Here is a 25,135-nt window from a genome sequence, read left to right on the forward strand (position 1 = left end):
TTTAAGTGTCCGAAATTTGAATCGGCACGGTATATGTTGCACATCATAGATGCGCAAAATATATCAAAACGGCCAGGCATACTGTGCAGCATTTTAGGGGCAAGATGATTTAGAAACATCGGGCCTGTTTAAATCCAAGATTTTAACACGATGCTTCAGAATCCAATAAATGGATGAAACGTGGACATCTCGTACCGTACGTTCCGTTGTATTGTTATTTATAAATCATTTGTCGTTGGGAGCATCTAGTGATGCTCAATATTCTTCTAGCGGTTGGGACCTGAGCACTAACTCTTGTCCTAGCCCTGGCATATGGTTATAGCGCCATTACTCGCTTTCTGAAAAGAGGAGAAGGGAAGGGAATGAGAGGAAAAGGACTTGGGAAAAGGAAATACGGAATTCCTTTCCTTATTAGTATTGGTATCGTCAACTTTTATAAAAACCATATAAATCCTTTTGCCTTGGTCAGAGGTATTATTACGACATTTGAATAAGATTGTCTTATCATTTGTAATTCAAAAATTAATGTTATAATGATCAACATAGCTTTGGATTATCCAATATAAATCGGCAACACCGTCCTGCAACCGATGATCTTTCTAATCCGAAAACTGAACGGGTTGTTTTTAACTGGAACAAGCTCACCAAATACAATCACCATGGCAGCACCAACAACTCCATACTCGAGTCTTGTCACGATTAACAAGGCATTAAAAATAACAAGGTCTAACGTGTGTTTTCCTGCTCACTGAAAACTCTCCTGTTCAGGACTAGAGTTCGGTAAAAATCTTGTTCCAGTAACACAACACGAAAAGGTGATCTACCAGCGTTACTGGATTGAAAATCAAAGAAAACCACCAACCAAACACGTATAACCGTCCGGGAGGCAGAGTGCAAGCGCTGATCAGACAAATGCAGCCGAAAACTACGAAAACGAACGCGCGCACAAACAGAGAGCAAACTTTAAACACCACCGTATCCGAAGGGGTTCGAAACTGCACTCAAAGAGTGATTGCTCTGATATGTGCACAAAACATAGTAAAAATGAACTAAGTTCACATGAAATCCTGTTATATTCAATACTTACTAATCTAGACGTATTTAAATAAACTGATACATTTTTTCCTGAGTAGAGGGAAAATGTGCGGTATACAGTCATGAGATTGAAAAAGTGTGGAATGAGCTGTAGTAATGATTCGGTAAAAATGTATATGGAACTCAAGTCGACATACGCTCTATGTCGACGTGATCAAAGTAGGCTATGCTTCGTGTATTTGAAAAAACCAGAACCAGAACCAGAACCAGTTACTTTTCATCCCTAGGAGCTCCAACAGGTAAGTCACAATTCAGCTGCATGCTACAGCGTTGAGCCTTCGGACCAGGCAGCAATCCACATGAATGTCGTTTTGCTGCGCAATTCTATGGTTGTATTGGATGTTTTTGCAGGTTTGATGAAAAATATGTTTTAATGCTCATTTTCATGAACTTCCTATGCAGCATGTCAACATTATCATCATCATGCAGTGGTGACATCTGCGTAGAGCTTTTACGGCAATCTCCCAATTGCATAATCGATTTTTGAAGAGAAAAAGATTATCCAATATCCCCATTCCCGGCCTATTATTCACATCCCGCACTTAGTATTTCTTAATCTAGCGTAGTTTAGCTCCAAACGGAATCCTGATGAATGTGGGCGTCTTAGTGGAATACCTGTATTAAGAGAGAGAGAAGAATTAGTAATTTCCCTTTAGTTGCACTACCTTATTTGCGTATCATTGACAATACGCGTATTTCGTCTACAATGTGCAGACTTCTTCAGTGTCTTTGTCGAGTATTAGTATTAGTATTAGTATAAGGTAGTGGAAATAAATGGAAATTACTAATCCTTATATATCTCTTTATACCAAACGGAATGTTATTATTACAGCTTCCAAATTTATTTACCTTTCCATATGTACCGTTAGTTCTGATAAGGGTTCGCGAAATATTCGTTTATTCTTGAAAATGAAATACTGTTTCTGACGGCTCGACTTGGCCAACGGGTTTTCTTGGGCCTATTAGCCATTGAAACGCCATTGGGATTCTCTTTGGTCTATCGAACGAAAAAAAGTGAATTCGCGTGCACCTTTGGTACACTTCAAGCGTGGCTTTTATTTTCGAGATCTTATTTTGCGTCCTTCAAAGAAGCATCGTCCCAAATGCACAGTATCTCAGACAAGGGCATGTAAAATAAAAAAAAATCCTAGCTTAAATTTTTTTTTAATACGAACGTTCCAAATGACGCATCACAATGTTACTTCGTAAGCTATAAATAGCAAATGAAATCAAATTCCACTAATACTATTTTTTCACAGAACTAAAACCATCTCAGGGATTATTGGAACCAGATTGCCATCTATTAACCATCAATCCTCCGCAACCGTTGAATGTAAAATTCCACTCGCAAGAATTCTCCGGTCCATTCCAACGAAAAAAAAAACAACGAACAAAAACAACTCCCCTTCCGCGAACAGTAACAATATGGAAAGCTTACCATTCACCGAAGACAGCACGTCGAAATTCTGCGTCGAAGTCTGCACTGCCATTTCCCAGATTGGAAAACTCGTTCGTTAAACAGTGCTTCCCTCTGTTTGTGATCTCCCGGAGTGTGCACCCGGTTATTCTATTTCCGTACTTTTCCTTTGCCAACTATGTTGCTGCTCCTTCAAACATCCGGAAGGTGCGTTCCGCATGTGAACTGTGAAGAATGTGCGGATGGTGGTGTTTTCCCGCTTTCGATCCCCCCTCTGCCGGGTGCTGATGGTATGTATTTATGTACGAGCGTGCGTTGGTGATTTTAGGTTTATTTTGCGTGGAGGTGTTGATACCAATTCAGCAGTGACAGGACGAAGCAGTTTGAATTACATTCTGTACGATTCCCTGCAATGGACACCGGGTTGTTTTCACTTCATTATTCATTGATTCTCTATGGAGGACATTTTTCTGACGTTTTTTTTTATCTTTTTCACACAATATACCAATCTGGAAAAGAGACCATGCCATTTGCACTTGAGGCTTGAACTTGAAAAATGTCTCCTAAATATGTTTTCAAAAATGAAACGAATAACGCGATTCACTCATATCGATCCTAGTGACCTATCCAATATGCGCTTCCTTATACGACAATCTAACGAACTCTTAAAAGCACATCACAGCCTTCCGGTGATACCCGTCTTGAGCCAGCTACACACATCACAACCAATTAAATTACTACTCATACGTGCCGTTCTTCTAATCATCATCGTCATCATTCTGAATCAGGTACCGAAGTCGAACCGAACGTGACAGTATCGATAACGGTCGCCACTCACTATGCTAATAGATACATATACACACACACACACACACGTAGATACGTGTATTTATAGCCTCTGGCATCTCCTATTTTCTTTTGCCTTCCATATCCGATCATCACCGGCAGTAAATAGACAGAATCGATAAACTTATTGAAGCGTACGACACTTGGTAGCTCACTCTGTTTTGGGTATGGGTCCCCACCTTCTTCCTGCACCAGAAAATATGCTCGCAACCCAAAGGCCGCCCCTTCCCTTTGTTCCCGCTCATTCCGAGGAACGCAAGCAATGCGGTTTTTGGTGAAACATAATAATATACAACACTATCGTTGAGAAGTCTCTCTATATTCGATACTGGCGATGTGTTGAGAGATTTTGCGTTTATGATTGATGTAAAAGGATTTAAAGTGTTTGCCATATTGTGGCTGGTAGTTCTGCAGATGGAGTTGGTTAAGTGCAAAATTTAACACGGTGAAAGTAAAACTGTGTGTAAAACTTTTTATTCCATGGGTAAAAAATAATGAAATTTTGAGTAAAACTAGTTTAGAGTGTATTGTTTACATGTGAAAAATCTCGTCACAATCTATCAAGTGATTATTAGAGATGGCTTCCAAGTAAGAAGTGCTTTGACAACAATTATGGAAGCGATCGTGGAAAATCCGGGCCAGTCCCACAGGTGGATCGTGAAACAGTTTGGAATCGACAATTCGACCGTGTCCTGTGTCATTCAACGAGACCCAGACGACCCAGCGGAGTGCTGGCAGCGGAAGAAAAGCAAAGACGACCGACCCGGTGAACGCAAGGAAGGTAAGGGATTTCTTCAAGCGCAATCCTAACCTTTCGATTCGGGAAGTGGCCAAGAAGGTCAATTCTTCCGTCTGGCTCATCCAGCAGACAATGAAGCGGGCCGGAGAGTTCATGTCTTCTAACCCTTGCGCCTAATCCAACGGATAAACAGAATACGGTGGCTAAATCCCGGTGGTTGGTGAAGCCGAAATGCATCGTAATGAACGACGATACGTATATTAAAGCGGACGCCAAGCAGGTCCCCGGCCTGGACTTTTTCGACGGCAAGTCCCGCCTGGATGTCTCGGAGAAGTGCCGCAAGAAGAAAGTCGACAAATTTGCCAAGAATTACTTAGTGTGGCAGGCGATCTGAGGGCGCAGCCATTTCAGCAAGCCGTACATAACGGTGCCGGTTGACCAAATATATAAAAAAAATAATACCTCCAGAAGCGCCAACTGTCCTTCTTCCAGTCCCACGAAGGTGACACTCTGTTTTGGCCGGATCTGGTATCGTACCACTACGCGAAACCGGTGATGGAGTGGTACGAAGCCACTTGCTTTTGTGTCAAAGGAGGCAAATCCATCAAACTCGCCAGAACTTCGCCCAATAGAAAAATTCTGGGCGATTATGAAGGGTAAACTCCGGAAAACAGGGAAGGTCTTCAAAAACGACAAGAATATGAATAAAAAGTGGATAAAAGTGTGTAAGAAAGATGGCGCAAGTGTTGCACAGGATTTGATGGGTAGCGTTAGGAGAGGAGGTTGAATAAACCAACTTTGCAAAAACATAGCTAAAGTCTGGAACGCGCAAAAATTGGTCAACTTCAAATTGGTGTATTTCTGTTAAAAATGCATAACAAAAAAACCTGAAATGCTGCATTTGGAAGTTGAGTTTATATACAATGATTGCTATGATGAGTTTTCACCGTTTGCTCTCCAGTTTTCAAAATGACGTTCAAGCAAGAGAAGCAGCGTGTCAAAATTTTGCTCGCGCAGCAAGAGAATCCGACGTTCTTACACGCCAAGTTGGCAAAATTGCTGGATGTGGCCAAATAGACCGTGAAAAACGTTTTAAAAGTGTTTGGGGAGCGTCTGTCAACCGCCAGGAAGCCTGGAAGCGCAATTGTAATTCGGACGTGGCAGCGACGACGAAGAAGGTGAAATATAAGCGGAATCCTAACCTCTCCATCCGGGACGTTGCCGGCAAGCTCAATGTCTCCTATACTACTGTGCATCGGGCCAAGAAACGAGCCGAGTTGTCGACGTTTAAGAAGGTGAAGGTGGCGAACCGAGATTACAAACAAAACACGTCGGCAAAGCAGCGGTCCAGAAAGCTGTATACGAATCTGCTCACAAAGTTCGACTGTGTCGTCATGGACGACGAAACTTATGTGAAGGCGGATTTCAAGCAGCTTCCGGGACAGGAGTTTTATACCGCATCAGGAAAAGGGAAGGTGGCTGAATTTTTCAAAACCATCAAACTATCGAAGTTCCTGAAAAAATATCTCGTCTGGCAGGTCATATGCACGTGTGGTCTAAAAAGCGGCATTTTCATTACTACGGGAACCATCAATCAAGAGATCTACGTCCAGGAGTGCCTGGACGAGCACAATCGAATGGTACGATGCGAACAACGTGGTTGTGGTACCCAAAGACCACAACCCTTCCAACAGCCCAGAACTCCGCCGTATCGAACGGTATTGGGCCTTGGTTAAACAGAATCACAAAAAAAAAAACTAATAAATCCATGGAAAACGAGCAGCAGTTTAAATCTAACTGGTGTTCGGCGGTGAATAAAGTCGATGAGACCACTGTGCAAAATTTAATGGAAGGGGTTAAGCGGAAGGCATGGCAGTTCGGATTTGGCAAACCAAAAGAATAAACGAACATTTTTTCCTTTAAATGTATGAATTGAACTACCAAAAGAACAATAAGAAGATTTTTGGGATATGAATTTTGACTGAATTTTTGCGCGTTCCAGTCTTTAATATGTGTTTATTTATTCCCTGAGAGTTTCAAAAATATTCGACTTGAAATGAAGTTTTGGTGATCATTTTTGTCTGTTACTTTTTTTCGAGTACAGTCTTTAAATTCTTCAAGGAGAGATTTTACTCAAAATAATGCTGTGAGAAGTTTATTTATTTTATTTTACAGGGCTGGTAGTTGGTATGTGATATAATAGGTAGTAGTGACTTTTGTGACCTAAAATAACGATAATAGTAACCAAATAGTGACTTTAAAACAATAAAAAAATTTACCAATAATTACATTTATTGATCGAAAACATATGGATGATTGCGTCCGTTGATTGCGACCCACTTCGAGATATTAAAAAAAAACTCCAGCTATCGCATTTTGCATGCTTCTTTAAAATACACGGCTGTTACAAGTAACATAGGGCTGTTCAAAATTCGATCCGCAAAATAAGTGATTTTCAAAAGATATTCGCGACTTCAAACACTAATCTACGACAAATAAAAAACTGTTTTCTTTGCTTAAAAATACTACTAAATTTGGATTACTCCTACATGGCATTCCAATCCTATTGCTTATAGCATATTAGCTTTTTGGCTCCTCTCAACTTAGGCCGATTTCATAGTGAGTGCGAAGCGAAGAGGCGAGCGAATCGTTGAAAAATAATCAGAACCTGATTTGAAATCGACAGAGCGGCGTGGAGCAAAATCAATATTTGAACCACCCTTATGCATTATGCACATTGCACAGTGGTCCAGAATGCAGATTTAGGATGTTTTGAGCCTGAAATTGAAACTTTAGACTAAAAGTCTCTTCTTCAAAGTTGTTCCTTATAGTTAGGCCCTCATTTTTATGACGATGAATTCTAGGGTGGTTCTTATTATCATTGAAATCAAAAATCTAACTTTTTTGTTTGTAGAAATTAAGGTATACATTCTTTGGAAAAGTTATAGCTGAGCTTGTTTCAAGCAAATTTGTCAAAGAGAACTTTTTTGTATCTCTTAACCGATTAAGAGCTATTTTCTTGAATTGAGTTAGGATGTCTCTGAAAAAAAAAATCAGTTGTTTTGCTCTAGTTTTCTTATTTCAAATTTCTCAGCAAAGGTGTCTTGAAATAACTTTTAGATCTTTGGGGCTGTTCATAAACTACGTAGACAGTTTTTTGGGATTCTTGACCCCCCTCCCCCTGCGTAGACAATTGTCCATACAAAAAAAAATTAAAATTTGTATGGGCCGTGGATAATTTTCAACCCCCCCCCCCTAAACTGTCTACGTAGTTTATGAACAGCCCCTTTAGAAGGCGCAAATTTTTGCTGCACATAGCTAGTCAATATCTCTCACCGATCAAGAGTTTTTACATTTTTCTACTAAAAATATGCCTTTTTCAAAAGTTAATATCTCTGGTTGGGGCAAACAAAAAAAAAGTTTTTTTACGGAATTTGAAAGGGCGTATGTTATTTTTGAAACTTGCACACAATCAATTTTAATTTATTCATATATTTTTCTATAATTACGTATATCTTTTTATTAGAAGAGCTACATACATCAACTTTTGCTATAAAACATTCGTTTTAAAGGGGTTTAAAAGTCTCTAGAAGATGACACCTTTGCTGAGAAATGTGAAATAAGAAAACTAGAGCAAAACAACTGTTTTTTCAGAGGCACCCTAACTCAATTCAAGAGAATATCTCTAAATCGGTCAATTTAAGAGATACACAAAAGTTCTCTTGTACAAAGTTGCTTGAAACTAGCTCAGCTATAACTTTTCCAAAGAATATATGCCTTAATTTCTACATACAAAAAAGTCAGATTTTTTATTTCAATGATAATAAGAACCACCCTAGAATTCATTGTCATAAAAATAAGGGCCTAACTATAAGGAACAACTTTGCAGAAAAGGCTGTTAGTCTAAGGCTTGTACTCGAAAAAAAATGCACCATTTTTATCCGTGTGTAACTTTTTTATCCGTGGGTAAAAATTGATGAAAATCTGGGTATAACTAGTTTGGAGTGAATTGTTTACATGCGCAAAATTTCATAACAATCGGGTCAGTGGTTATTGAGATGTCATCGAAACAATCGCCGGAGAATTTTGCGCGCCGTCATGGAAAATCCGACTGCGACCATGACATGGATCGGAAGACAACTGGGAATCACCCATACAACTGTGTCTCGGGTGGTAAAATCGTTTAAGAAGTCCCAGACGACCGAGCGGTGGGCTGGAAGTGATAGAAAATCGAAGACAGCTGACCCTGTGAAGGCCCGGAAGGTGTTGGATTATTTCAAGCGTAATCCGAACCTTTCGATTCGCGACGCGGCTCTGAAGGCAAAGTGTTTCGCCTGGTTCGTTCAGCAAACCATGAAACGAGCTGGGCTTCGTGTATTCAAGGTCCGGAAGGCACCAAACCGGCGTGATCAACAAAACACGGCGGCCAAATCCCGCGCAAGGAAGCTGTATCGAGAGTGTTTAACGAAACCGATGTGTGTGGTTATGGATGACGAAACCTACATCAAGGCAGACGCAAAGCAGATAACGGGGCTGGAGTTCTACGTTGCCAAATCACGGTTTGATGTTCCGGAAGACATAAGGAAGAAGAAAGTGGACAAATTCGCCAAAAATACTTGCTCTGGCAGGCCATATGCCAATGCGGTAAACTGAGTAAACCGTACATCACAATCGGTACCATCAACAGCGAAATTTACCGCACCGAGTGCCTCCAGAAGCGTCTGTTGCCCTTCCTGCGGTCCCACGGAGGCGAGACATGATTTTAGCCGGACCTGGCATCATGCCATTACGCGCGATCGACGTTGGATTGGTACAGAGACGATAACGTACCATACCGTACGATACCAAAAACCGCCAACCCCCCAAATTCACCAGAGATTTGTCCGGTGGAAAGATTTTGGGCCATAATGAAGGCCAAAGTTCAAAAATCGTCCAAGGTGTTTAAGAACGAGCTGGAGTTGAAGAAAGAATGGATGAAAGTGACCAAAAAGGTCGGCTCCACCATTGCACAAAATGTAATGAGGGGTCTTAAGGAAAAGGTGCGGGCTTTCAGCGATGGAAAGGAAATTGAAAAAAATAATTATGCCGAAACATAATACATATGTATTAGGGAAAATGACGGCTTCGGCATGACAGACTATTTTCGGCAACACTAATTGAAACACTATTTTCACTGGATTTTCTTACGAAAACACTTCGCTGAATGCATGCAAACGATTCTTTATGCTTTCAGCTTCAAATTGACTATATTTTTATCACTGAGAAAAAGCAATCTAGCAAGGTTTTCTTGGAATGCAACAGACGCACTACAAATTGTAGCTGATTTCGAGTTGCCGATAATAGAACAGCAGATTTACATGCAGTTCAAATGGAACGGTTGCCGAAGAAAACCTAGTTGCCGACAATACTCGCTCTCACTAGAGAAGATTGGAGCTTTGTAAAAGCGTTTCAAAACAGTTTTTGACAATTCTTTCGACTGAAATTGTAATAGCAGCTGGCAGCAAAAGATTGTAAACAAACCAATACTGCATATGTGTGCGTTCCTTAGAGAAAAGGGCTATAGAAAGAAGGTCGCTGCTTAGGTTGCCGAGAATACGTACATTCCCCTTGTTCATTCCCTGAAAGTTTCAAGAAAATCCGACTTAAAATAATTTTTTGGCGAACACTTTTGTCTGGTGCATTTTTTTCGAGTACAGGCTTTAAATTTCCAATTTCAGGCTCAAAACATATCCACCTAAATCTGCATTCTGGACCACTGTACATTGGCGGCTACAGCATATGAAGGAATATTTTATACGGTTTAAGTTATAAGGAATGTTCCCGTACTTGCTTTTCGATTTCGCTATAAGTTACTGCAGCTTTCTGTGAGTTGCTGAAAGACAATCGTATGCTGCAGAAAGTACGGGAACAGACCTATTATTTAAAAAAAGGTTGCGATACCATGCAAGATATCTAAAGCAAACCGAGAATGTTTTTACCTTTTATGTTTAAATGTTACACCTTTTATTCTAATTAGAGAAGAGGGGAGTAAAAGTAAAATCGAAGGATGACGAGATAAACATCAGCCCGAATATATTGGAATTAGGGGAAATGACGGCTTCGGCATGCCAGACTATTTTCGGCAACCCAAATTGAAACACTATTTTCACTGGATTTTCTTACGAAAACACTTCGCTGAATGCATGCAAACGATTCTTTATGCTTTCAGCTTCAATTTGACTATATTTTTACCACTGAGAAAAAGCAATCTAGCAGGGTTTTCTTGAAATGAAACACACGCACTACAAATTTTAGCTGATTTCGAGTTGCCGATAATAGAACAGCAGATTTACATGCAGTTCAAATGGAACGGTTGCCGAAGAAAAACTGGTTGCCGACAATACTCGCTCTCACTAGAGAAGATTGGAGCTTTGTAAAAGCGTTTCAAAACAGTTTTTGACAATTCTTTCGACTGAAATTGTTAGAGCAGCTGGCAGCAAAAGAGTGTAAACAAACCAATACTGCATATGTGTGCGTTCCTTAGAGAAAAGGGCTTTAGAAACAAGGTCGCTGCTTAGGTTGCCGAGAATACGTAAATTCCCCTACTTGATTAAATTCTCCTTCACCTTTCTCAGATACCTACCGGAATTTTTACGATTATTTTATATCTTTACTTTAGCAAATGTATGCATATTGACGCACCAAATACGAACCATCTGATCTATCGCCAAACTCGCAGAATGAAGCAAACACCGACGGACACCGAGGAATATAATTTTCTCAATTTTATAGCCGCTGTTCTAACATGTTTTATTGGTGCTCTCGGGCCAGGCAGTGTGCCGTGTTGATTGGATGATAATTGCACTAAGCAGAACCGCCTACCTGCTGTCATTCGAAGTGACTTTTACGATTCGACAACAACCTATGGCTAGTCATTCATTAGTCTGGCTGTGGCAGCTCACGCGCACATGGTCAAGTGATTTATTCGCTGTGAGCAATATGAACCTTGTCTTATATCGACACGATGGATGGGCTATTAAATCGAAATCTAATTTGATTAACTTTAAAGTCAATGACCAGCCGTTGAACGTCCATACGATAGGGGAAAACTTTTCCCCCAATATGCTATTTCATTGACAAGCAATCTAAACACTAAATTACCAGAAAATTTATGCGACGTCCTAAATATAGCTAGCTGTAAATGCGTCAAGAACAAATTCCAATTAAACGCAATCTATCAATCCACCTCTTACGTCATTTCATTGAGCCTGCACACTGACTCACTCCTCCTCAGCTCATCGGCATTCGAACGTGCCCCCAAGGTTCGCTTCCAAAAATACCTTCCCGTCGTTCATGAGGCCAAGAAGCACGACCAGATAATAATAGTGTAAATCAAATAGTCCTATTTTTAGAGCACTTTTCCTTCCAAATAGCAATAACGTACAGTACATACCTACATCCTAACACAAAAATGAACCGCCCTACCCTTCGTCGTCGTCATCGTCGTTGTCATCAAGCGCCACATTTTCAAAGCCACAATCCCCCACAGGCACACGAGTGAATCGGTATTTCCCACAGTTTTCCCGGTTTAGGCAAAGTTTGGTGTGCCTTCCCGAGCAAAGTCGGTAAACAAAATGAAAGCAAAACGATATTAAAGTTTGCAGTTCCTATCAATTGTCGCGACATACATAAGTCTGATATGTGCTTTCAATATGCAGTCATGACGTTTTAAATGAAAGCACCTTAACTTGAAGTTCTGCTGTTAACGCCTTGTTTAAAATTTAATTTAGGTATATCTGTCGTTGAACTAACGACTATTCTTTATTTATTTTGTTTAACACATTTTAGGTCAACCGTGGCTTGCCCGGGGTGAGATTTGAGCTCAAGTGAGAAACATGGGTGCTAACCATTTACGCCAGGCCCGTATTCAGTTAAATATTATCAATGCAACATCAGTTATCAAATTGATTTAATTGAAAGCAGGATTAGTTTTCCGTTTGATTTAACAGAGTAAAATTTTGCTAAATCAACTGAAATGAGAACAACTGGAGTATTAAAAATATAAGTTACATCATAACATCAATGATTTCCAGCTTTGCTCGGGTTTGGCATCGAAGTATTCGTCAACGTCGTTGTCTTTGGAAATGGTGGTGAGGGAAAATCAATACCTGACGAGACGAGCCGCGTAAAGGTATATAATTAATTTTCAAGTGTAAGTAAACACTTCAATCCCTGTCAAGGTTCTTCCGTTTCTTTTCTTTGTGAGCTTTTGAAACCTCAAGAGCAAAGCAGATATAATGTCGTACAGTGCCGTTGAATCCGACTTAAATTCGAGCTCCCTTTACTCAAATTCGCTAAAGCACAGGTCACTCATAGACTGAGTAAATTTTCCCCGATTTTCCATGAGCCAAAATTAGGGGCATTTAGACAGACATTACATCCATTTTCCCTATATGGTGTGCAAGCACAATCATACTCTAAGGGACTGTTCATTAACTAAGTAGACAGGTTAGTGGGTGGCAATTATCCACGGCCCATACAAATTAAAAAAAAAATGTGTATGGACTAGCAGGGGGTGGCGGCAAGAATCCCAGTCTACGAAGTTAACGAACAGCCCCTAACGTACCTTACCAATCAGACTAAGGCCTTGTTGTCCTCTGTTGTCCGAAGAAGTCGTCTCCACTCTACTCGATCCATGGCCACACTTCGCCATCCTCGTAGTCTGCGAAGGGTCCGCAGATCGCCTTCTACTTGATCGATCCACCTTGCCCGCTGCGCACCTCTTCTTCTTGTCCCTGTTGGGTCGCTTTCTAGAACCATTTTCACTGGGTCGTCGTGCGGCATTCTTACGACGTGCCCAGCCCACCGTAGTCGTCCAATTTTTGCAATGTGGACGATGGATGGTTCTCTCAGCATCTAGTGCAGTTCGTGGTGCATTCGCCTCCTCCACGTTCCGTCATCCATCTGCACTCCACCGTAGATGGTACGCAACACCTTCCGTTCGAAAACACCAAGGGCGCGTTGGTCCTCCACGAGCATAGTCCAGGTCTCGTGGCCGTAGAGGACCACCGGTCTAATCAGCGTCTTGTAGACAGTCAACTTCGTGCGGCGGCGAATTGTATTCGCCCGGAGCGTCCTCCGGAGTCCAAAGTAGGCACGATTCCCTGCCATAATGCGTCTTTGAATTTCTCTGCTCTTGTCATTTTCGGCGGTCACCAGTGAGCCCAAATACACGAACTCATTGACCACCTCGATTTCGTCACCGTCAATCTGAACTCGGGGTGGGACGCTTACATTGTCTTCCCTAGAACCTCTTCCTTTCATGTATTTTGTCTTTAATGCCTTGATGGCAAGTCCAATCCGCCTAGCTTCAGCGCCTTCAGTCTGATGTACGTTTCCGCCATCGTCTCAAAGCCAAGCCAAGAAGCTGGATGGACTCCCTGAAGATCGTGCCACTCGTGTCTATCCCAGCTCTTCTGATCACACCTTCTAACGCGATGTTAAATAGCAGACACGGAAGTCCATCACCTTGCCGTAACCCGCTTCGAGATTCAAAGGGACTAGAGAGTGTCCCCGATACTCGAATAACACTCGATCCATCGTCGCCTTGACCAATCGCGTCAGTTTATCCGGAAATCCGTACTCGTGCATAATCCGCCATAGCTGATCTCGATCGATTGGGTCGTATGCGGATTTGAAATCCATGAACAAATGATGTTTGGGCACGTTGTATTCGCGGCATTTCTGCACAGCCTACCGAATCGTGAATCCCGCCTGGTATTGCCCCACGAACTCTCTTGCAAATGGTGACAGGCGGCGGCATGGAATTTGGGAGAGTACCTTGTTGGCGGCGCTCAGCAGTGTGATCGCGCGGTAGTTGCAGCAATCCAACTTGTCGTCCTTTTTGTAGATTGGGCATACGACTCCTTCCATCCACTCCTCCGGTAATATCTCCTCCTCCCAAACCTTGGCAATTGCCCAGTGCAGCGCTCTAGCCAGTGCTTCACCACCGTATTTTAATAGCTCACTTGGTAGTTGATCTACACCAGTTGCTTTGTTGTTTTTCAGCCGACCGATCTCCTCCTCAACTTCTTGAAGATCATGGGCCGGTAGCCTGTCGTCTTCTACGCGTGCTCCAAGGTCTGTTGCCGTGCCACCTTCGTTTTCTGCTGCTTCACCGTTGAGGTGCTCGTCATAGTACTGCTTCCACTTCTCAATCACCTCACACTCGTTCGTGAGAAGGCCACCGTCCAAGTCCTTGCACATATCGGCTTGCGACACGTTGCCTTTGCGCGAACTATTTAGTTTCTCATAGAACTTCCGTGTGTCGTTTACGCGGTACAGATTTTCCATCGCCTCGCTATCTCGGTCTTCCTGCTGACGCTTCTTCGTTCGGAAGACCGAGTTTTATCTGTTCCACGCTTGTCTGTATCGCTCCACATTCAATCTCGTGCGGTGTTGCAGCATTCTCGCCAGTGCTGCATTCTTCTCCTCTACTAACAGTTTGCATTCGCCGTCAAACCAGTCATTTCTTCGGTCCGGGATCGCAGTACCTAGTGCCGCTGCCGCAGTACTACCCATGGCGGAACGGATGTCCCTCCAGCCATCTTCAAGAGAAGCTGCGCCAAGCTGCTCTTCCGTGGGTAGTGCATCTTCCAGCTGCTGCGCGTAGTCCTGAGCAACTCCGGCGTCCCGTAATTGCTCAATGTTGGGTCGCGGTGTTCGACTTCGACGGATGTTATGTACCGTCGAAATCTATGTTCGCACTGCGGTACGTGCGGACGTTGATAATGTCGGAGAAGAATTTCCCGTCGATTAAAACGTGATCGATATGGTTTTCTGTGTGTTGGTCAGGTGTACCCCGAGAGGCTGCAAAGTTCACGCATCGTTGGCCGTTGTCGTTCGATACGGCATGCAGGCGGTCTATACATTGCCTCCCGTCATACCTGAGCGTTCATGTCACCGATGACGATTTTGACATCCCGTTGCGAACAGCCGTCGTACACCTGCTCCAGCTGCGCATAGAACGCTTCTTTCTCGTCATCTCCCTTCGTGTGGGCAGTGCACGTTGATGATGCTGTAGTTGAAGAAACGGCCCTTAATCCTGAACTTGCACATCCTCGCGTTGATTGACTGCCAACCAGTCACGCGTTTGCGCATCTTACCCAGCACTCCAAAGCTGGTTCCCAGCTCGTTGGTGGTGCCACAGCTCTGGTAAAAAGTAGCCGCTCGATGCCCGCTTTTCCATACCTTTTGTCCCGTCCAGCAAAGTTCCTGCAGTGCTACGACTTCAAAGCTGCGTGGTTGAAGTTCGTCATAGATTAACCTATCGCAGCCCGGGAAGCCGAGCGATTTGCAGTTCCGAGTTTCCAATCGTAGTCCTTATTTCGTCGCGTAGGTCTGTGTCGATTGTTCCGATCCGTATTTCTTTCTTCAGTATTTGCAACTTTATGTTTTTTTCCAGGGCGGTTTGTTGTCCTAACATGGAGAACAGAGGACCAGAGATGCACACTAGGGTGCTTCATTCTGAAAAAAGTGATGAATTTCTGATGGGCCACCCTCCAGTTCGATTCATAGCCCCAAAATATGAACCTGTGCAAAAATTGGTAAAGATTGATGAAGGTTTAGAGGTCGCGCCAATGATTTGAAATTTGTATGGGAATTACTATGGAAGAATTTAAAAAATCGCTTATATCGCTATAACTTTGCTTCTACTTGTCCAAATGTCGAAAAAATTTAGTATGTTATTGCTATGGCAATAAACAAAAAGCCTACAGTTGCTACGCTCAGTTTTGCAGTGTATCAAGAATTATAAAAATGTGAAAAAATGGCAAAATAGGGTAAATTGACAGATGAATATGTACAAGGCAACAACGCCAATTTCATCGCAACAACAACAGGCTTGTTGATCATTGTCATGACAACCACATATTTTTTTTTTTCAACGTTTGGACAACTACAACCAAAGTTAGAGCAATGTAAACGAAAATCAATAATTTCCCATACTAATTCACCAAAATCTCCATACAAAATCCAAATCATTGGCGCGACCTCTAAACCTTCATCAATCTTTACCATTTTTTGCACAGGTTCATATTTTGGGGCTATGAATCGAACTGGAGGGTTGCCTATCAAAAATTCATCACTTTTTTCAAAATGAAACACCCTAATGCACACTTAAAAATAACTAATTTTACACGTGACGAAATCCATCTTTGACATAAAGGATCAGACGTAACCAAATATTTGATGTAAAATTAAGTGCTCCGAGACTGAAAAGTTCGTTACTCGACGAAAAGTACGTTTGATTGAGCTGTTATGATTGAATTTTATGTCAAAATTGACGCTCGTATATGTCAGTCTCAGAGCATCTAAATTTACATTAATTTTTCTAAGTGTGTAGGTATTCCGCTCCTTCCAGGCAGGGTTACTTCCACTCACTTGCTATAAAAAAATGTTCTTCAGAATTATGAAACCATGAGATGGTAAAGTAATAATTAGAACTTGTAAGCTACAAGAAGAGGTCGTGACGTATGTGTTTGACACACAAAATCTGTCAATATTGCTTTCAGTGCGCTACAATCAGCAATTTTACGACTCGTGAGCGCTCACTCTGAGTGAACGCTCACGAATCATAAGATCGCTTATTGTGACGCTCTGAAAGCGAAATTAACAGGTTTTATGAGTCAAACACATACTTTACACCCTCTTCTAGATACATACAAGTACAACATATCATTAATTCATCTAATGATCGCATAATTCCGAAAAATATGTTTTTATAGCAAGTGAGTGGCAGCAACCCTGCTTCCAGGTTGTTAACTCACCATTTTGGCCCTGGTATGGTCCTCTAATTGGCCTTATATTAAATTTAACATTTTTCATTCGTTAGTACATTTTTTTCCATACAGGTTTAGAACATATATTTGTACGCAAATAAAACCATGAAAATTGAATAAAAATTTGATGTAGGCTTTAGGGTCTAAAACTAGACTAACTTACCCTAGTTATATTGTCATTAATATTGTCAATCTCCATATACGAATATTGTCAGTATTATGTGTATGAGCAATATTGAAAATCGTGTGAATTTTTGACAAAATTTTTCAAATGAATATTTCCTTTCCATATCACATACATTTTTTTAAAAATTTATCAACACTTTAACACTTTTGGGTCATTTGTGACTTGTCCGGGGATGAGATTTAAACTCGTGACTTTGGCGTTAGATGCATGAATGTTAACCACTACGTCCCCTTCCCATACATTTCCCCACACTAACTTTAAAATTCTTCAGCAAATCCAAATCGCAACCAAAGTCTATTCAATGTGGCACAGTTGTTGAAAACCTTAATACAAATCTAAAGAAAAGCGGGGGTTTTTATTGGCCTACATCGGTCTACATCGGTTGATGAACATAAATAAACATACCAGCTCCCTATTGCGCACCCTGGCAGAAGTACCCTTAATGTTCAAAATTGATGCCTTTAGTGTGATTTCATTTCAAATATTCTTCTTTAGTCTGTGATTTTGAACAAACCTCAATACCTTTTGAGGAGCTGAAACAAAAAAAGTAGTCGGTACGTGATCAGCCGCCTAATAGTAGACAACAAATCTGCATCACGCACAAACACTTCCGGTGCTAATAAGGCACCAAACTTGAGAAAACAAACTTAATTTGCACAATAAGGAAGAGTAAGGGGGTGAGTGTGCTATTAAAGGTGCCAAAACGTGTGTGATTTGTCGCAAGTCATCAACAATTGCTGAGTGCTCCGTCCGTTACCAAGGTGCGTTGCATGTGGCTAGGAGTAAATTCAAGTCCAAACTCACCTCTCGATCTTCGACCCGGGAGCGTTTTCCCGAACAATTTGGATCGCCATTTATGCATTTTCAGTTGAATTCTGCACTTTAATATTGGTACACTTTTGTTCCAAATGATTAAAGATTCAGACAGCGAAACCACAATGCCGACAGTTTGGTCCCATCAATCTTGCTAGCTGTCAGCAGTTTCACCGAATTCTGCAGCCGATTACTATTCCGCCAACCTGTAGCCAGCAGCAACAGATGCCATAAATTTCCACCCGGACCATAAAGAAAACCCCCAATAAGTATGCATATTTTGCCAACGCTGCGGGTTTTAATACTTTTTTTTTTACCAATTTACACTGCAATTTCTGTTTATGGTAGGTAGTGCCCAAAAAGTAGTCGCCGTGAGCAAGAAAACAGTATGCATCGGTGTTGAATCCATGGAGCAACCGAAAGCAAAATCAAAAATCCCGTGCAATATTTCGCGGTTGATCCTGTGTATACATTTTAATTATCGTCCATATTTATTCGACACACGGTTTTACTCCCACCGGTGAATCCAAACCCGTAAATTTCTACTGACCAAGTCCGAGAGACTGGGATTATAACAACGAATGGACGCAACAGGCAGGAGTAGCAGCAACAGGCTTTTCACACCAACAAATGGAAATATTGGATTTTGTTGTTGTGAAAGCACTCGCTGTGCTGCGCTACCCACAATGCTGCCTGTAGAGTAGTGCTTTGCAAAAAGAGAAGAAGAAAAAAAAGGATGGAGACGGATTTGGCGTGATTCGAAACCGCAGTGCGTGGGGGTCAAATTTATCCAATACGTATTATGGCGTTTGCGTGGAAGATGGTGTTTTTTGACTTGTTGGTACACTCAAAACTACAGTTCAAAGCGAAAGTTTAGGGCAAACATTTGGGATGCAATAATTTATGCAAATGCCTCAAAAGTAATCCAAACCACTCGAAAGGACTTGAACATAGATAAGAAAACACACAAGACTTTTTAATTTGAAAAATGTACTTCATGTCGTGAACCTTGAAGAATTAACTTTTGCAATGAAACGTACTACATTTGCTTTGAGTGTACAAGAGTTGGAAAAACTGTGCATGGGAAAGGAGGGATATTCCAAAATAAGCGAACTAATCTGGCTGGCTTAGCTTTCGCCGGGGGAAAAATCACCAAACAAATACTGATTTATTTCAGGAAAGAATGGAAACAACTGCACGTGTTGCGGATCTGTTTTACAATTGCGGGTAAACTAATGAACGTTGATTATCACTCAGCTTCCTACAGTACAAACATAGAACAGCAGTAATTTAAATTTGTTGAAACTGAAAAGCCATTTCCAACGCACATCAACTCCCCGAGTCGATCACTGCTGACAGTGCACTAAATAAGCTCATTCGAAAGCATTCCGTTAAAAAGTTTGCTTTATTGTAAGGACATGTTTCAGTTTGGTTCGATTTTTTTCATGTTTCCGTTACTGTGAAGGAAATGCTCTGCCCTTTCGAGCTACGCCAAATATTTTTGAACAACACATCTGACCATACCAACTCGACAAGATGAGAAACACCGAAGTTATTTCAGTTTGTAGATTTACTTCCATTGATATGAGCCCCCCCACCCTTCTTTTACTACGCTTGTGAGATTGAGCAATTGTTTTTGAACAATTCAACTGAACATATCAAATCGATAAAATAAGAAACTCCGAAGTTATTTCAGTTTGAAACTTTACTTCTATTGATATGAATGAGGGTGCGAATGAACTTCGAAATAATTTCAGTTTAGAATCTGACTTCCATTGGTACATCGGCAGAAAAAGTAATTTTTGGATTTAATTCAAACCTTAAATATTTGAATATTTAAAATGCAAGAAAAGTAGATTCTCTCATACTAATTTCAAACGCAATGCGGAAGGCCGGGTTACAACCAATCGTCCCTAAATTATGCACAGTTGTGTGGGACCCCAAATGGAACCAAAAACTACAAAGGACAGCCCAGCCCTATGGGGTTGTACGCAATCGTGACGTAGGACTACGTGGATTTATATAATACATCTTATTTGTTAACTGCAGCAGGAGCTTGTGTTTTGTGTAGGAATTGGAATTTGAGCGGGGTTCTCTCTGTTTATACTCTTTAGTATGACGCGCTTGACATAGATGGCCCACAATGACTCACGAAGAGCTACTGATTTCGATCAATAGCGGTGCGGCTTCTTCCTCCTTCTATGGATGCTCATGTCGGCTGCAGCTCACTGCTTGCCGGCAGCCTTTCGTTGTGTACTGAGAACACCATCACTCACCACGCGGTGATTGAATAAACACCGTTTGGTATGACCGGATGGAATTCAACTTTGAAATCTGTGTTAGGGAAATCGCTTTTCGCAGGCAATCGGTGATAATTTTCATTCGTGCAATTTTCAATAGTGACATTTTGAAAAATGATAAAGTCTTAAATTTGATGCGTCGAAATATTTGTGATCGATTGGTGATAAAATTATTGAAATTGGTCCAGGGGCAGCTGAGTTTTTAACGTTCAAAATCTTTCATAATTTTGTTACATGTTCCATTTTCGGTTTTCACAAAGTGTACCCCCATATATAAATCACAGACGTCAAAAAAGGGTTGTCCTAACTTAATGAAGTTAAGTTTGTGTTTTTCCATATAACGGTTACCTTTCCTAATATACATATATAACATGTATAATCTTGTAAGTATGCACTAGGGGCCAACACAATGTTATTCGAAAAATTGACTTGCTCTCTACTACAATGATAGATAAGGCTGTTAGAAACAATAGCTACATACATGAAACTCTCGAAATAAAGTCTTAGAGGTTACATGCTCAAATTTTCTGAAATCCCATTTTTTTCAGGTTAATCTTCAATAATGTGTTCAAAGGAGTAGAAATAAATTAAAGGATTGAATTGATTAATAAAAGAGGACTTTCACATTTTTCATGATTGCAAATGGAATTTACCCAAGTAGTAAATTTTACCCAAGGAATAATTTGGCTATCTGCTTACTGAACTGAGATTGCATTTTAATGACCATGTACTTTCTTCAGGTCAAAAGACCAGTTTGATTCATGACCAGGGGTTGAAACGGTTTTACTACACTCGTTTAGTTGTCGTGGGCGACAGTTTGTTTGTATTCGTACTTCGTTGTCTCTCTCACACAACACAAACGGTAGAACAACATTCGAGCAGAAAAAAAAAATATCAAACAACTATCATATGACATGTGTGATTTCGTTCTAATTCATCAATTTGGAGTAAATTAAACCATTTCTGATCACAAATGCTAGTACTAGGACATCGTTGCTTGCTATTTTCAGCATTCACACAAGCACTTATTATTAGACAAACTAAAATACATACATTCGCGTCGGTCTTCGGGCGACAGTGTCATATGACAAAGCCTATCATATGACATTTTAATTTGGTACTGTAATTTAGCTTTGTTTTGTAAGTGTCGAAAGCAAAATCAGCCGCTTACAAGACTGTGTATGACTAATCTTTTAAAAATGCGTTACACATATAGGTCATTCCGCACCAAATGTCCCAGGTAGTTGAAATTGAACTCTTCCGATTTGAACCAAATTTGGAGGGGATGTTTATTTAGGTCGAAATTTTAAAAATCCAAATTTTTGTGCTGTAAAAAAGAAATGGGTACACGATAGTGTCATCAAATTTAATATTAAAAGATATGTACTTATTCTGAGAAAATTGCGTTTGAAGATTTCAAATGTGAATTAATTTGACAACACTGTATATTAATAACATATGCATATTTAAATTTATTGACTTATTATCTAATGAAAACAGTACCTAAGGAATGTAGTGCTTTCTTGAAAATTACGAAAAATAGAAAATGCTCCACCCTGTAACGAGGTGTGTTTCGATCAGCACACAAATGTTGATTTTTAAAATTTGGAGCTAAATAAATATCACCTCTAAATTTGTCCAAATCAGAAAAGGTCAATTTCACTTTTGAAATTTTCGGTCACTTGGCGCAGAATGACTCTTATACAATTAAAATAATCATGAATCAATGTTTCTGCCCGAAGCAACCAGGTTCGATCCGTTTTCCATACATTTTCCCACACAAGCTTTAAAGTTCTCCCGCAAATCCAGATCATAACCAAATTTGTTCAAATTTAACGGGGACCCCAATACAGATCAAAATAGCAGTGGTGAGCAGGGGGTTGTAAATTTGACCCACCCTAATGAGCATGTTTCAATATGGTATACACGCTAAGATCAAATAAGCCGTATATAGATTAAGTTTAAGCGTAAAACCGACAAACCAAAATATGGGTAAATTTTCAATCCATATGTGGGTTAATTCAAGTCAAATTTCAAGGTGGCCACTGAATTAAAAAAACCGTGGTACTTCCGGTTGCGCAACATATTTTTTCCCGGTTTAAAAAAAAACTGCAAAATATGTTCAGTTATTGATGATATTGAAAACAAATTGAGGCATTTTATTTTAGAAACAGAATACCAGGGATAGACCCCCCCCCTCTATATTAGAAAACAATAGTTAATCTTCCGTATTTTGAAAAATTTCCTAGGTTTCATAATTAGCATAAATAAGTCCGAACTTTTAAATGTTCTTAAATGTCTCAAGATTTTGAAATACCTCAAAGTTACATGTAAATTATTCGAACGGCACTAGGTCGTTTATAAAACAATGAGACCTTTGTGTGTGTTTTTTTTTAATAATTTGAGGCCAAGCCAGTATGGCAAAGATTTCTGATTTAAAAAAATATTACTCTTGGACTTGGACAACTTTTTTGGATTCTGACACTCCGAAGCATTGGCTAGAACAGCGCTGCCCAACGTGTGGCCCGCGGGCCGGTTGTGGACTCTGGATCTCAGCAATGATATCTTTATAAATCAATTTAATTCATCATTATGAATTTTGGCTCAGAATTAATTAGGAATAAACAAAATGCAGCTTGAAACATGTTTATCGAACATATATACTGTCCATGAAAGCATAATTGTCCCATCTTTGCTTGATTTCCTATTCATATGGGACAGTTATACTGCAATTTAAAAAAATCAATTTTAGAAAGGTTGGCAAGCCTGGGCTAGAGAATTATGACGACGCTTGCAACTGAATTTTGAGCACATTCTACGGATGATTAAAAAACAAATTCTGGGAAGAATTTCAATGGGATTTGAACAGAAATTTCAGGAAATTTAAAGAAGTATTTCAATTGTAAGGAGAACTTCAGGTGAATTTGAAGGTAGTTATGAAAAGACTATTATGGGAATTGTGAATAGTATTCAAGGGAACTCTAAAGCAAATCGGAATGAATTTCAAGAAGTAAACCTAGCGGATCCGGAAGGGGATTCAATCGATTAATTCAAAGAAAAATTTTGAGGAGAGCTGCAACGAAATATGGGTAAAAATTCCAAGAGAATCTAATTATTATTATAGGGGAAATGGCTCTAATGTTGGCATATGGATCTAAGGTTGGGCCCATCGCTAAAAATCTGCTATTTATAAATTTTATCTACATGAACAAGTCGTTGGGACGGTACTATGGATATTTTTGGTGGCTATTGAAAATTTAGTCGATTGCTGAATTTATGTATGGGCCCAAATTAGGGGCATTTAGGCCAACATTACATCCATTTACCCTAGCTAAAAAATCTTTGCAGTATTATAAGCTACTTTGAAGATAGTTTCAAAGGAATTCCTAAAATAATGTATATATATTGTTTAAGAAATATCAGAAATATTGGGGGATTTGGCGGGAAGTTTGAGCATATTTCCAAAAAAAAAACTCTGAGTAGTATTCTAGGAGATTCTGAAGAAATTTCTAATGTAATCCTATGGAGAGTTTCAAGAGAATTCAAAGCATTTTCAGAAGGATTTCAAGGAAATTCGGAGGAAAATTTTTATGGAATTCTGAGGTGAAATCAAGAAAATTTAGGCACTTTCTAAATTCTAATTGGCATACCACTAGATGTTCAAGAATATTCCAAGGTAACTGTAAAGAATATCATGGGAGGAGTTAAAGCAATTTCTGGTGAGAATTTTTAAGAATCCAAAAATAAATGTAAAGTTAATTTAGGAAACGGCAAAAAGAAACATTGTGCAGCCGAAGAGAAACAAGTTGATGTTGTCCAATATACTCAAGGCGAACTTCGACCAGTGGTTGGTGACCAAATGACACTAATTGGTTGTAAAAACTTTGACTAATTAAGCAAACTTATTTTTTCTCGACATTGCATACTTGTTTTTTGAGAAAAAATAAGTCAGGAGGATACTTTTTGAAAAGGTATTTTTTTTTCAAAAACTTATAGATTAAAAATGATATGGCCTCCAAAACAATATTGCATTCCTACTCAGCTAAATGCCATCTTGGATAGCAACCAACATATGTGCAAAGTTTTATTCAAATCTGCAAGGATCGGGCAAAAGTCACTTTATGTTTGACATTTTAAGCAAGAAATATTCAATAAGTAAAAGTAACTTAATTCATAGTCTGTCAGAAGAAAAACTCAAGAAGCCAAGAATCAATTATAATCATCGAATTGATGGTATTTATTTTTATCTTTAGATCAGTCTGATTTGATGTTTAAAAATGAAGCTCAGTTAGGGACGACTTGATCTCCCAAGGATCAAACACACTGAGATATGTGTTTAAAAAATGTAAAACTGTCAGAAGCTTGAGAGTATTAACAAAATCATATGAAAGTTCCGTGAATCCACTCTTTCTAACAAAAATGCAAGTAATCAAAAGAAATTTTCAGGCAGAAAAACGTATGTTTGAGAAGTTTTATGTATAACTTTGGAGGCTTCATAAAATTACATAACGATCTTTTCCTGTGAGCCTGTGTGAAAACCGCATCAAGTTTTGATTTTTCAGCTGAGATTTATTCAAATCAAACATTTGTTAATTCCAAGATCATCCAAGATTTTCCTAAATGATTCAGGTGAGCGCTCAAAATTATGTCTATGATACACGTCATTTTTTTAATAAATTTTGCAATTTCAACCGTGACCGTGAGTGTGAGAGTTTCGTTCAAGGTTCACTGGAAATTCACTCTATATTTATCTTCGCATCGTAAATAATTCTCGCAATTCTTATTCCATATTCTCTCCGTAGCTTTCCTAAACTTTCCCTTCGAATGTTCCTCAGAAATCTCTGGGTAGGCCCTTCACAATTCAGAAAGTAATTCTCAGCTATTCTCAAAATTCCATTGAGAGACATTCACAAGACGCGA

General features: G+C 39.9%; 1 protein-coding gene across 5 annotated transcripts in view; it reads right to left on the reverse strand.

Annotated features, from left to right (window-relative positions):
* Positions 1-25,135, reverse strand: part of Pka-R2 (cAMP-dependent protein kinase type II regulatory subunit) — a 369,683-nt gene that overhangs the window by 74,055 nt on the left and 270,493 nt on the right. The window contains exon 1 of one of the 5 annotated variants that reach the window (XM_065231882.1): positions 2,534-2,894. The exons of 3 other annotated variants lie outside the window; for them this stretch is intronic. In XM_065231882.1, the coding sequence (XP_065087954.1) occupies positions 2,534-2,585 (52 nt within the window). In that variant the 5' untranslated portion in view covers positions 2,586-2,894. Of the gene's footprint in view, positions 1-2,533; positions 2,912-25,135 lie in introns of those variants that run through there. One more of the 5 variants, XM_065231880.1, reaches the window with a different exon arrangement.

This window comes from Ochlerotatus camptorhynchus, unplaced genomic scaffold (assembly GCF_037179485.1).
Source record: "Ochlerotatus camptorhynchus isolate MF236.1 unplaced genomic scaffold, CSIRO-AGI_Acam_v1.1 ptg000361l, whole genome shotgun sequence".
In the NCBI taxonomy this organism is placed as follows: Eukaryota; Metazoa; Arthropoda; class Insecta; order Diptera; family Culicidae; genus Ochlerotatus; species Ochlerotatus camptorhynchus.